Here is a 14,353-nt window from a genome sequence, read left to right on the forward strand (position 1 = left end):
AGCTCTGAGTTTCTCCGGCAGGCTGTTCCACAATCGGGGGCCATAATAATTAAATGCCACCTCCCCGTGTGTTTTAGTCCGAACTTGTGGTATGGTTAAAAGGCCGATGCCGGAGGACCTCAGGGTCCGCGAGGGTTGATATGGTAAAAGCAGGTCAGATAAATAAGAAGGCCCAAGACCGTTAAGACAGACATTTAAAAACTAATAAAAGAACCTTAAAATCGATCCTGAAACGCACAGGGAGCCAATGCAGCAATTTTAAAACTGGTGTAATCTGCTCCCGCCCTCTGATCCTCGTCAGCACTCGTGCAGCTGAATTCTGTAATAATTGTAGATTTGAGATACTCTTTTTGGGAAGACCAGAGAGCAGTGCATTACAATAATCTAACCTACAGGAGATAAAAGCATGCATCAGCACCTTCGTGCTGGCCTGAGAGAGAAACGGGCGGACTCTGGCTATATTCTTAAGGTGGTAGAAACCTGCCTTTGTTATGTTTTTAATATGTGGAATAAAACAGAGCTCAGAGTCAAAAATCACACCCAGATTTTTTACAGATTGTGTTGGTTTAAAATCCTGTAGTTTTGGTAAAAGTTTCTCTCTCTGGCCTTCAGGACCAGTGACTTAAACCTCTGTTTTGTCCTGGTTGAGCTGCAGGAAATTCGCTGCCATCCATGACTTTATATCTAAAATGCAGTTAAAAAGGGCATCAATTGGCCCTGTGTCATCAGGAGACACGGCGATGTACAGTTGCATATCATCAGCATAACTATGAAAGCTGATGCTGTGCCTCCTGATGACGTCCCCCAGAGGAAGCATGTAGAGATTAAAAAGAGTTGGACCTAAAATTGACCCCTGGGGGACCCCAAAGTTTGGGGACCCCAAACTTCTGTGGAAGTTCATGCAGAAACATGATGGCCACCATCATATCTCCCCCAAGCGAGCCCCAATGAATAAGCAGCTTCATTTTGAGCTGCAAAATCCCTTTAGCATTGTTAACTACGTTAGCACCAGTAGCTGTGCTGCTGACGCTGCTAACAGAGCTAACAGTGATATCATAGTAAACAATGCCAAATGGGGCTTATAGCTCAAATTTGAGCTGCTTACTCACTGGGGCCACCACAGGGGAGACCGAAGGATGGGCATAGTGTTTCCATGCTACTGTTGGGTCGCCAAATAAGCGGCACTATTTGCTAGCTCCCACTAGATGCGGGTGGTATTCAGTGCAGTAAACTAAAGAGTAGTGTGTCAAAAATATTCTCGGTGGTTTACCGACTAACAGTTTTTACTGACACTCCTGGCTGAAATGCATTCTGAGAACTCATCAGCTATCCTCTGACAGTGATGTTTCTTTAATTCAGTCTTCATTCTTATACAAACAACCTTCTATAGAGAGGTTTGTTGAAACAAGTAGCACACGACAGAGGAAGTCTTGGCCCAGGTATCCACTTGAAGACTGGATCTTCCGAAATATTTGCTGCTGCCTCCAGAGTTTTATGGTTGTTAGACCGATAGCCGATGGATTCCGAGATTGCATGCTTGTCCTCTTTGCTCACACATTCCTGTCACTGGATCTGTTTTCTATGACCAGTGCCAAATCATTTACAACAGGTACAGGGTTACATACTTTACAAGTTTAAATTGGAGGAGGTTAATGTAATACAGCATGGAGACTAGAAAACTGTGTGCTTGCATCCGACACACTTCCACATAATGTGTTGTTGTCTTTGATAGTTGCCTCACTCAGATTCATAATTTATTAATCGGCTCTTTCTCTTGGAGCTGGCGAATTGCTTTGGTGATGGATTTTCCATTTTACTCAAGCAACGACTATCCCATCTGATGTCAGCAAAGATTCATGAGCTCAGAATGACTCATCATGTTGCAGATCATAACCTCAATTTTATACGTACCTATATATCATATTATTTTAAATATGGTGAAATGAAGAATTTATGATGTCCCAGCAGCAATTGCTAGTCCACCCCCCCACCCCCCCACCCCCAACTCCCTAAATGTAATCCCCTCCCATGTAATCCCGCCTCTCCTGTCATTTCTACTCCTTTCAGCCCCCCTCACTGTGTTTTTCCGCTCTCTCTCTCACACTGTCCTCCTCTCCCATCCCACTTATTCCACCTTACGCCTGATGGAGCATTAAGCCTGAATGCTGTGGGCAGCCGTGGCCTCAGATTCAGAGTGTTTGTGTGAGGGAGCCAGTGCAACATCGGTTCCTCTCCTGTTTTCTTGGATTCTTGCTTCTTTCAAACAATCGGGAATTACTTGCTACAACTGTGCAGTTTCTTTTGTTACTGTGTGGGAGTGGGATCAGCGGACATTGTTCCAAACCCAGACACTAATCTGCACTTGCTTCGCTTTGAATAGCTTGGAAATGGTCTCGTGGATGCCCTCTTTAACCTAACCTCAGCCTTTTGTTGTTCTGCTTTGGAGTTGGATGGACATTTTCTGGATTTGGATATTTCAAGAGGGTACACGGTCCACACAGAGACACTCTGGATAAGATGGTGCCCCTGCAAAAAAGGGTAATCTGAGTTATGTGTGTGGGAGAGAGTGGAGGGTTTTATGTGCATGATGAGGCTGCAGTGACGTTTGCAGATTGTTGTCTATTTTTCTCTATGAATGGTCGGTGCCTACCAGTGATAATGAAGCAAATGCTGTTTGATGACTAACTGTCACTAATAAGTCTGAGAGTAAGCATGCTCTTGGGCATTAAAGGGAAATGCTTGTTGTAGAAACAAGAAAAATAGGTGTCTTGAGGACAGAGAAACAAACAGGAATGAAGGCTGCCGAGGAGTCGCCTCATTATTTAAGTAAAAAGTCTAATTGTTTGGCTTTATCTTGTCATTCTTCTGTTGAGTGGCCTGTTGATGAGTGATTGCTCATTGAAAATGCCTAACAAAGCAGGCTGGAAAGCCCACTCAGAGTGCTCTCTATTGTTGTACTTGAGTGATTTAATTGGGAGTCGTTTAATTTGTGAGTGCTACTTCAAAGGTATTTAAGAGATTTCATTGAACTTTAGACAATGTGTGATTTCAGTAAAGCTACAGTGGTATATTATCTTGAAACTTGAGCAACTAATTCGAACAACAAAGTTAAATAAAGATACCTTAAAGTGCTGCACTACTGCGGAGGCCAGAGCACAGCTCTCGAACTTTTTATCACCACAACCGCTTCCTGTATCTTTGATATGAAAGTGCTTTTAGTGCAGAGATGCTTCAAGCAGCCACAGAGTACATGGTGTAGTTTGCTAAGAGAATCAGACGGCCCCTACCAAGCTGACACTTTGTATGCTTAGTGTGCTGGCTTAAGAAACTACTAGCTGGACTCAGGAAGACTCCAGACATGGTGGAGGAGAGGATGGGGGACTGTTGGAGCTACACCAAGGTCAATTTTCTTTTTGGTTCACCTTAAAATCACACTGTCGTGAGTAGATGTTTTGAAAGTAGCCACATGATCATCAGTAAAGATTAGCTGTAGTATGTGTGTTCATTGATATCCTGGATGAAAATGCTATCTTTCTTTTTTGAACAGATAAATTGCAAGACAAGACCTCAGCCAAGCAGAGGCTCATTTTTTCCTCACAAGTCATGAACAAATGAATAATGAGTTCGGCCCCAACAGCTGTATTTGGTTATCAGTAGTGTTGGCGCCTGTTTTTACTATGAACTACACTACACCCTCTGAAACAGACCTCACTTATTACGTATTGTATAAAGGATATCAAGTGAAAACTTGCTTGTCACATCTGTAACTTAAAATGACAGTGTCAGTCGTAGGTCAGGAAGTGTCACCTTTGAAGGTGTTTAAATTGTAGCCTTGAGAGCAGGTCAGAACCTGCTGTCTGATCAGGAAACATGTTGACAGACACCCATATGTCTGAATTCTTTGGTTGGGGAAATGCAGATTGACAGTCAGGACTCAACAATAAGGATTGCCCAATTGCCCGGGGCAAGTAAAACTCAAGGTCGGGCATGTAAACTAACAACTCACTTGCCTGATCGGGCAAGTTGCTAAAAATAGTAAAAGTTAATAACTGATTGATAAAATAAATGTATTTTAAAACGTGCTTATGGAAATGGACAGTGTGTAAATAACCAACAAACTGCAGTTACGCTGCTCACACAGCAGCGTAACTGCTCGCAAAGCAGCGTAGCACGGCACTCGTGCTGAGCTTGTGTTGCGTTCAGGCGTTGTCACGTAAATAACAACTTCCAACACTTAAATAGGTCATAGCACAAAACGGCAGCATGTCAAGTGACTTTTAACTTTTATTATATTCAATAAAATTGTATGTTCCTAAATCTTGAGACACCTCATATGTAAGCTAGACAGACATTTCACCTGCTCATACTGTGCACAAATGTACTGTATGTACTTAGTCCTAAAGAGCCCTTCTGGTGCCAGTAGATACATAGAAACATCCCAGCAGGCTGTGCTTTGCAAGCATACAAAAAAGTTTCACGCATGTGAAAATTATTTTTCATGCGTGTGCTTCACCTCCGCTGCTAAAACTCCATCCTAGGGGAAACACTGCTGTGTGCGTTTTGTACAACAGGTGGATGTTGTAGTCTACTGGTAGAGTAGAAAGAGAGCTAAGTAGCGTTGAAGTAGAGTAGAGCAGGGCAGAGAGATGGAAGCAAAATATATTAAACCCGGCGTTAATATAGCAGGACTGGAGAGAGGGGTGAAAAATAAATAGAGGTAGGCATGGCTCAAGTAGGGAGCAAAATTATAGACGGAGAACAATTGACAAATTTTTCACTTTAAGCCCTGACACTGTCATTTTTGTGTAGGAATGAAGCTACAATACATGACATATGTTGTTTTAATTAATAAATACAGTGTGAGTAAAGATTACATAACATAAAAATTACTGCAGTCTTTGTTATTTGATAGCCGCTTAAATTAAACAGTGTTTATAGGGCAAGTAAAAACTGACTTCGGGCAAGTAGATCTCTGACCAACTTGCCCGACCGGGAAAGTGAAAAAAACCTTAGCGTTGAACCCTGACAGTATTCCAACAGCAAATGAGTATAAGGTGAATTTTTTAGAAGATTAAGGTGAACGTCTATAGGCTGTTCTCAAATGCTGGATGCTTGCTAATACTTAGCACATTGCATTTGAATTTAGGATTACAACCTCTATACAGTGCAGTGTCCTCATCGAGGTGATTTAATCTTTTATTACGCTTGACTTTGCTTCCTTTTTTCTGTATACCTGATACTTTGTAGATTGCTATCTCTTTTGTATCTGAGTGATTTAATCATATTGTCCTCTTCTTTTCTGCAGGATCAGTTTGACAACTTGGAGAAGCATACACAGTGGGGGATCGAATTTGTGGAGAAGTACACTAAATTCGTTAAAGAGAGATCGGAGATTGAAACCAACTATGCAAAACAAATTAGGTGAGTGCTCATACTGACTTATGCTCCATATTTGGAGTTGCAGGGTTGTAATTAGGGTCCTTCCAGGTGGCTTAGATGAAGAACCTCCCCCATCTACAGCATGATTTGACCTGCTGAAGTGTCCTTGAAACAGGAGAATGAATCATCAGCAGCTTGCTATGTAACTGACCGTGACCCCTGACCTCCCTCTGGAGAGGGAAACTGAAATGAGAATCCTCATATGGGAAGCAATACATTAGCAGTGTTTTATTAGTAAACATAATTGCTGTGTGCAAATGTAGATCTATATGAACAAGCGAGAAGAGGAGGTCTGTTTACTGCTCCATCTTTTTCTCTCTTTTTTTGGGCTGTAGAGAGTCTTTCTGTCTCCCTCTCTCTCATGCATGCACGCTGTCTGTTGTTGCTAGCTTCTGCTTCATGCAAGAGGAAGTCAGGTTGTGGGGGGATGGGGTGGTGCTTGTGTTTCCATAGAGACTAGTAGGTATCAGCATTATCAACCCCAGGTCTGACCCAGATTTTTTTTCCCCCTTCCAACCACAAGTGTCGGCCCCGCCCCCTCCAATTCTCCCTACACACACTCTGTTTTGGTGCAGTCACTGATTGTCAAAGGCAGTGATGGGAGCATAAGCAGTCCTGCACGGAGAGAATCCATCTCATAAGTCCACATGCATCCTAACACAGTAGGAGATACCCCCAAAACCCACAAATCCTCATCTTTAAAGAGGCCTGGCAATATGGCTAATGCTCTAAGTACTGACCCCCAGCCCCCCATTTCACAGTGACTAACCAATCCAGTATTCACATAGCAACTCAACCCAAGACCACTCAACTTAAGTCAGCTTCAGATAATAGGACTAGTAGTTTGTGTTTACATGCATGCATTATCCATATAGCATATCCCTGCACCCCCTTACTTTTCATGCTTAAATACAGACACATATCAAACAGATTTATGTCTTTTTCCACACAAATGCTGTTTTGTTTATATATATATTTTTTCCATTCTTTCCCTTTGTTTACATTTGTGGAAACATCTGAAATAAGGGAAACAGTGTCAAATTTATAAAGCAAGTGACTGATGAACAGGAAGCTTTTGTTCGTGTGCACAACTGCTAGATAATTCCTAATAGGGCCGTAACGGTACATGTGTTTGTGTCGAACCGTTCGGTACGCGACTTTCGGTTCGGCACGACCCTGTACTGAATTGTTGGGCGCAGGATATTATTTTATTTTATTTTGTTTTATTTTAATTCCATTTTTGCGAGCCGAACCATTTAAAATATCTAGTTCTCCGACGGACATAATTGAGTGACGGACCGAGTCCGACCGTAAATCTCCGCTTTCACTTTGTGCAGCACATTCTCGCATTTTGACAACATGGCAAGTGAGCCTGATGAACCTGAAGACCCACCCGCAAACCTTAAGTCCTCCGTTTGGGAACACTTTGGTTTCAGGGTAAAATACGAAGTGGACAAGACAAAAGCAGTGTGCCGACACTGCAGAACAGCAGTCGGGTATGTACTTGGAAACACGTCTAACATGCTAACGCATCTAAAGTGACACCACCCGAGTTTGAACGTTAACCGGCACGACTAGAAAAAGCAATCTGGTGCAAACTACAGTATCGACATCGTTTAAAAAGAAAGAGCGTTTCCCTGACCATCGCGCTAAAGAAATAACCAGCGCCATTGGAGTTGAGTAAAATTGTTTAAGCTGCACTTTAGATATAAGCAAGTTTTGTTTACTGCACTTTAACAAAGTGGGAAAGCTAAGTAAGTTCCTAGTGAAACTGAATCTGAGCAGGCTTTAAAGCTGACCAGCTGCACTATACTTTTTATTTTAATTGAGTAAAACAAAAAACAGCAGGATTTTATTTTTCACTTTTATATTTATATTTTTCATTCAAACAATGTGAAAAAGCAGGATTTTATATATATTTGTTTCATTCAAAAAATGTAAATGTAAAAAGAGTTAACTGCTGTGGTGGTATGTTTTAATAAGGTTACCAATAAGTAAAAGATATTTAATAGTTGTCTATTTTTTTCATTACTGTACCAAAAAAACCTGAACCGTGACTTGTATACCGAGGTACGTACCGAACCGTGATTTTTGTGTACTGTTACACCCCTAATTCCTAATTTAGTTCATGCTTTGGAGCCAAAGTAAAGCATTGCAACAAATACTGCGTAACAGACAACAAACGTACAGATATCCATTAATTCAATTAGTCAGTGTCTGTCTACAATATGTCTTGCCATGGCAGGTTGGCTTTTATTGAACTTCAAGCTCCACAGATGGTGCGGATGTTTTCAGTTGCTGTGCTTACACAGAGTGCCCGCTGTCCAACTGGGTCTGTTATCTAGTACACAAACACACACACACACACACACACACACACAAATAGGCACATGTCAAAAAAAGGCTAAAATGAGGAAATTAGGACGGACAGACAGGATAGCTTGAGTCATAGGGTTTTCCTGTGTTCTCAACACACTGTGCTTCTTTGTTGTAGCACTACTTGGCCATACCTCAGGGCTAATTATCCCTTTTAATCAACTTAGCTCATGAAATGGGGCTTAATCTAACGGGGACACTTAAACCAAACGAAAGGCAGGGCTGTTAGATCTAATAAAGTAATGGAATTTGGCCCCTTTTGATCTAGTCCTCTTTTTTCTTCACTGTGTTGCTGGGGAGACTTTTCCTTCTGTTCCTTCCCTTCAGAGGTAACAGGCCTTTTCACAGTAGACATGTTGACATGGCGTAATGCGTAAGGCACAGGTGTTTTTAAAAACTTGATAATGGCAGCGTTCCATATAACTGTGGAAAAGTTTGGCAGATTTTGTTTTGTCAGTGTTGGCTTACTGATATGGCTAACAGGGACAGGAAATGATCGTCATTGAATCAATAAATCAATTCAAAGAAACAACCGCAACTTTTTTGATAACTGATAAAAGATTTAAGTCATTTGTTAAGCAAAAATGCCAAACATTTTGTGGTTCCAACTTTTCTACTGTGAAGATTTGCTGCTAGAGGACATTGCCTTTGGTTCTGAAAAAATGTTATTGTGAATTATTGGAATTTTTCATTGTCATCAGACTAAATCATTAATGGAGAATATATCCAGTGGGGCTGTATGCTGGCAAGAAACTGCCACTACGAAACCAATCATGATACCAATCATGATATGGGGCTTATAATTCAGTGTATGGCAATACTGCAGGTAAATAGATATTGTGCAATTTTTTAAAACCAAATTTAGGAGCTAGCAATGTGCCTTTATAACTCTGCCTATTTCATAGGTTCTTTGTTTTAATGCTAGCTGTATGTTATTACACTGAAGTGGGAGAGTCAAGCAGTTTAAGATAGATGCACTGCTATCAGCAGCGGGGGGTTTAAACATAACACAAAATTAAACATTGCCACAAACCTTTGCATGTAAATATTTCAACATAATATCACAAGACTCAAGTGTATCCGGATTTTCTTACACCCCTATTACTCAGTTGGTCAGTCATGTAAATGTTTGCTAGTTTCAGCCCTCAGGTTACGAGTTACTCTGGTAATTGAACGTCATCTATGGCTATTGAACTACTTTGTACCATTTCTATCACCACATTAACCACACTACACTAATCCCATGAATAATCCTCTTCCACTGCAATGGTGTAAACATGCACAATGCTTCAGTCTAGTCATTGCAGGGCAGTGCATTAATGCCTCCTCCTCCCTCTACTCCCCCAAATTCCAGTCTGGCATAATCCATAACACAGTGGGAATAAAGTCCTGCTAACAAAAGAGACTGGGTGAGGGCGTCTGTCTTTACTGTGGTTACAGTGTCAACCAGTATGTAGCAGCCATGCACTCATACTGTATCATCTTCCAGACAAAGACACACACAAACATACATTGTGTAATCATCCTAATTAAGTGCTAGCTGCTACCCTAATTTTGACAAGTTTGTTATGTTTTTGAGGTGAGCGGGCAAATACAGTCTGACACATGACATCTGGCTGTAAGAGAATGAATGGGTTAGTGGGAACTGGCACTATAATTAGAGATGGTGTGAGAAGGACAGGGTGAGAGATAGACTGATAGATCTGCCTAGCAACAGCGCAAACACCGGCGGGTAGGAGAGGCGTGGGGGATGTAAGCAGAGCGAGACACACACTACATGTTTTTTTAACGCGTGCATTATTTATTTCAGCAGGAATTTTGCATGCCCCTGTACAAACTGAGGCATTTAGATTCCATCAGTGAATACACTGTTATCATCTCATAAAAAGGGCAACTACCACGGACTGATATCAGCTCTTTCAAAGCAGTTGACGTTGGCTTAGGATGATTATTTTTTTCTGTTGTAAAAGGAGTATTGTGTTTCCAGTGGTGTACTAATTATCGTTAAAAAATTTCATGATGTTTATTACAGAATTTATCTCAACAAAATAATAAGCAATCGCTGTACTTGTAGGACATAAAATAGGATTGGAAGATTGACGTATGACTCCCTATTGTTTTGTTGTAACATTCAGCTCTGTCCTACTGAAAATATAAATGGCTCATCTTGTTTGCGTTTGTCTGTTTTTTGGTGGATGTGCACCACTTGGTTGTTCATTTTAAACTGAGAACAGTGCCCTATAATTAGACAAAGCATCCTTAAGCCACAAGTACACAATCTGCACCCAAATCCATCAGAGCATGGTGGATGTTATTATATTCTGTTGACAGAGTAGCTTTCAAACACAGTTAGGTGGTGAGTGTGTCACACTGTCATAGTGATACAAACATGACATGATTTACTGAAGCCTGTCAAAAAGCACAACAGTCGCTAGGTTGAGAGAAGGACATTGAAAGACATAACCATAATAAAGGTTGTTATTCACAGGATATTACCATCAATACCAATTCAGCTCCGGCTCCTACAGTGACATGTTTTCTTTCATCCTTACACAACATCTTATTTCCCCCTCTCCTCACGCTGCACTCATCTCGAGTCGCTAAAATGCAGCCAGACTCAAAACAAGGGCAATGGCTGCATAAGAAAAGCATGCTTGTTTCTGGTGACTGGCTTTGCATGCATACTTCTGGAGAGGGGCAATGATTTATGTCCTGAGGAGAGGAAAGGGGGATGCAGTGGAAGTAGCAGAAAGCACTCTGCTGGATTGAATGGTGTACAGGATGATCCTTTGGCAGGTCCATAAGGGCAGTGTCAGGGAAATATAATGGGAAGATTGCACTACCCGTCTGCAGGCTGTGCTCTTAGGAAAGATACTGTAAGAAATGTCTGACGAGGCTGAACTCTTTGTCCTCACAGGAATTTATCAAAGAAGTATCAACCCAAGAAGAACTCACGAGAAGAGGAAGAGAGCAAGTAAGTTGAAAGATCTTGCACATAAAATAGATTAAAGGAAGACTTTGACATTTTCAGGTTGACTGCAGGTCCTTTAAAAGTCTTAAAATGTCTTAAATTTTGCAAATATTAGACCTTAAAAGTCATCAAAAAGTTTCATCTCTGTTGTTTCAAATCTTTAAAGCTACCACTGAACCTGACACTGTTTTTGACTTCATACTTGCACTTACCTGTTGGTAAAATGTAGATTAACCTACCTCACTCTAATAATCATGTTCCTATATAAAACCTACCTCTGTTCAGGACCACATATAAACCACTTAACTTTATACTTAACTGCAGTGTTTAAATAGGAAAAATGTGATTTGTTCACAAATTTGTCTTAAATTTGGTAAAATTTATCTTGAAAAGGTCTTAAAAAGCATTACATTAAAGTGTTTGAGGCCTGTAGACACCCTGATTTTGAAAAAAACTGATTATGTATTCACTTTCTGGCAGAGATGTAGAGGAGGAGTCACCCCCCACCCCCCCCACCCCACCCCATGAGAAGTTTATGTATTCACAGTCAGTCAGAATTTGTTATTGGACAATCTGTCAACCCTAGCTGTTTCTTCCTGTTTCCAGTCTCAGTGCTTAGCTAAGCTAACCATATGCTAATGCTAGCTGTAGCTTTGTATCTCACCTATCTCTGCCAGAAAACCATAAGGGTATTTCCCAAGAACGTCAAATTCGTCTTTAAAGATGTCCCTGTATTAATACTGCCTTTCTTCTGACGTCACTTCCTTTGTCTAACCAGATACACCTTCTGTCGAGCCTTCCTGACGACACTTAACGAATTAAATGACTACGCGGGTCAACACGAGGTCATAGCGGAGAACCTGACGTCTCAAATCATCACTGAGCTTTCACGCTACCTGCAGGAGCTCAAGGCCGAGAGAAAATCGGTGAGATATGTTTTTACATTCACATTAAGTTGTGCTTTTTTTTAATTCAACGTGTTATTTTTAGTTCTTTCGTTGTAATTTTATTCACATCATTGTGTCATTCTCCTCATGCCAGTGTTTTAACTCAAACATTAACTTTAGACAAACGGACGTGGATTCTGTAAAAGAAAACAGACACACTGGCTTACAAGAAATTAAGTAGCCCATTCCCTCTGCATACTCTATTCTGCATGAACTGAGGTCATCGCTGAGTAAATATAGATACACCCAAAGGCTTGCCAGAAGAGCAGAACGTGACTGACTGAGTCCTTTTTATGGAACAAAGTCATCGTCTCTCTATCATTAGAGGCTTATTTCTCTCTTTTATAAACCATATTACAAAAGATTGGTGCACCGCACACTATTCTTAAATGTTGAAGTCACTTTCGTCCTCACCATTACAAAGTGATTTGGAAGAGCGGTGGACCTGCAGCGCATGATTCATAGATAACAGTGTGGTGCCCATTAAAATCCATAGAGTTGTTGGAGGAGCAGAGAGAAAGCTATCCAGCTGGAAAAAAAAAGTACTTTCTGAAAAATCTGTCATGGGCTCTTATGTCACGGTAGTCCAGCTGAGGGAACTGGAGTGGAAAACCAAAACCAGAGGGCTGCTCAGAGGCAGAGTGACCTTTTTTAGAGTATGTGTAGAGTATGCACAACTGGTGACAACTCTGCTGCTGTATTCACTACTTTGCCAAAATACAGGAAGCCCTGGGTTGCATTATTAGTGATCAGTTGTGATTTGCAACTTGGTTTTAGTTGCAACAAAACGCAGAGAGAACGGGGATTTCCAATGCTTCATCCACCCCCTCCAGGCCTGTTTTGCTCTTTTGGCTTTGGTTTAGCCAGGCTTTGTTTGGCTTGACATAGCATCTGTATCTCCAGTGTCCAGACAGAGGGTCCATGGGCAGACCCGTGCTGTCCTGAGGCTGCAGGATGTCCCTCTGACACCCCTCTTCCCCTTCATGTCTCTGGACTTTTCCTCTATTTTAATCACAGATGTCCCTGTTTCTCTCCTTGTGTCCCCTCTGTTCTCCTAGTTTGTCATGTGTCTGCTGCTCTTGACTAAAGAAGCCTTCAGTTCGCCAGCGCCGGGGAGTTTCCCTTCATAGCATGGCCCCATAACTCTCAGTGTCTTTTCTGAACAGAAGATCATTTCATATAAAAGACACTGAGCAAATAGTTTCTCAGTCGTATTCAGAACAGTGTCCTTGTAGGGTAAATGTAGCCCATTTAGCTTCATTTCTTTTTAATTTTTTATTCAAAGACTCTCATGAATGATCGAGAATGATGATGGAGAATGATGCTCTTTGACATAATTAAGTGTTAAAAGGCTACTAAGATACAAGCCCAAAGATACAAAGAAAAAGCTCTTCATTAAAACTGACTCTTTTTTCTTTTTACAACATTCAAGGTTTCATAGTAAGCCTGTCTGTTACACTATTAGAAAAAGTAATATTCTGAAAGTTGTTTGTAAAGCCGTCATTACTCAGGACTTCCCCAGCATCTGGTCATTCTTTTCTCTGGTTTCATTCAAATTAATTTTTACCATTTGGGCTACATCCACACAGACTCACTAACTGTTAACTCCACTACACTAACTATTGCTACATTTACACCTGGCGTCCAGTTTGAAAACTCTGGGCTTTTGAAAACAATGATTCAGATCCTCATGTTCCCTTCATAACTGAGTCTTAACAGTCATGATGTGGCAAGCCAAAATACTATAGCCAGGTCCACGTAGCTTTTGTGATTTTTTCCGTCATGTGTTGATACTCATGTCCCATTGCCATGGCTTCCTGTGCGATGGATAATGCTCCCAGCACTGCTCTAATATGTCGCCATATTTTCTTAGCAGTGACATTGAATCTGTTTTCCACTCAGCAATCAACCAAGAGTAGACAATGCCCAGAGTGCATTGCGTGTATAATCATGTGATATGTGTTTTCAGGCATGTTTGTAGGGATGGAGATTATTTCTAAAACTATTGTGTGTACAGAGATCATTTTCTTTTTAAAAAGCTGTTTTTTAAATCGAAACATATCAGTGTGGGTGTGGCCTCTGTGTTTTTCTGTTGCAGCTTTTTAATTTGAGTCTGTGTCAGGCAGAACTGTGCAGTCAGTTCCAGACAGTGGGATTAGATGAGGGTCAGGGCCTAAACATCCTGGGTTTTAGAGAGCTTATTGCACAGGTAAAATCCAAACTACAAACCAGAGGGAGAAAGAAAAATAATACCTCATTTAGTTGCTCACGTGGGGCTGTTTTGTAACTCTCCTCACCTCGCTTTGCTATTTCCCTGAGTGAACCTCTTGCTAAGCTCAGCTTGGGGTGGCACAGGAGGTGAGGCCAAGAATGTTGTCTTAAAGGATTTTCTTTTAGGGCAGATATACTTGTTTTTACAAAAGTGGAACCTGGCTTTAGAGGTCAGACTGTTCAATTTATTGTGTTATGCAAACATATTTCATTCTTTAAATTTAATTTGTAAAGGAAGGAACATCAAAATATGTCATGACCTCATTTGACCAGCATTGCTTGTTTGTAGCCTAATAGTATGATAGGCAATAATGAAGAGCAGGCAGGGTTAATATGGGATGAAAGGCCT

General features: G+C 41.0%; 1 protein-coding gene across 21 annotated transcripts in view; it reads left to right on the forward strand.

The window, feature by feature from the left end:
* LOC125878645 (formin-binding protein 1) overlaps positions 1 to 14,353 on the forward strand; it is a 70,490-nt gene that overhangs the window by 18,864 nt on the left and 37,273 nt on the right. For 4 of the 21 annotated variants that reach the window (XM_049559996.1, XM_049559999.1, XM_049560002.1 and 1 more), the window contains exons 1-4: positions 3,268 to 3,400; positions 5,306 to 5,421; positions 10,733 to 10,789; positions 11,565 to 11,712. In XM_049559996.1, coding sequence (XP_049415953.1) covers positions 3,359 to 3,400; positions 5,306 to 5,421; positions 10,733 to 10,789; positions 11,565 to 11,712 — 363 coding nt within the window. In that variant the 5' untranslated portion in view covers positions 3,268 to 3,358. Of the gene's footprint in view, positions 1 to 2,164; positions 2,539 to 3,266; positions 3,401 to 5,305; positions 5,422 to 10,732; positions 10,790 to 11,564; positions 11,713 to 14,353 lie in introns of those variants that run through there. The other 17 variants (XM_049559991.1, XM_049559990.1, XM_049560004.1 and 14 more) reach the window with 8 other exon arrangements.

Source organism: Epinephelus fuscoguttatus, linkage group LG18, assembly GCF_011397635.1.
Source record: "Epinephelus fuscoguttatus linkage group LG18, E.fuscoguttatus.final_Chr_v1".
In the NCBI taxonomy this organism is placed as follows: Eukaryota; Metazoa; Chordata; class Actinopteri; order Perciformes; family Serranidae; genus Epinephelus; species Epinephelus fuscoguttatus.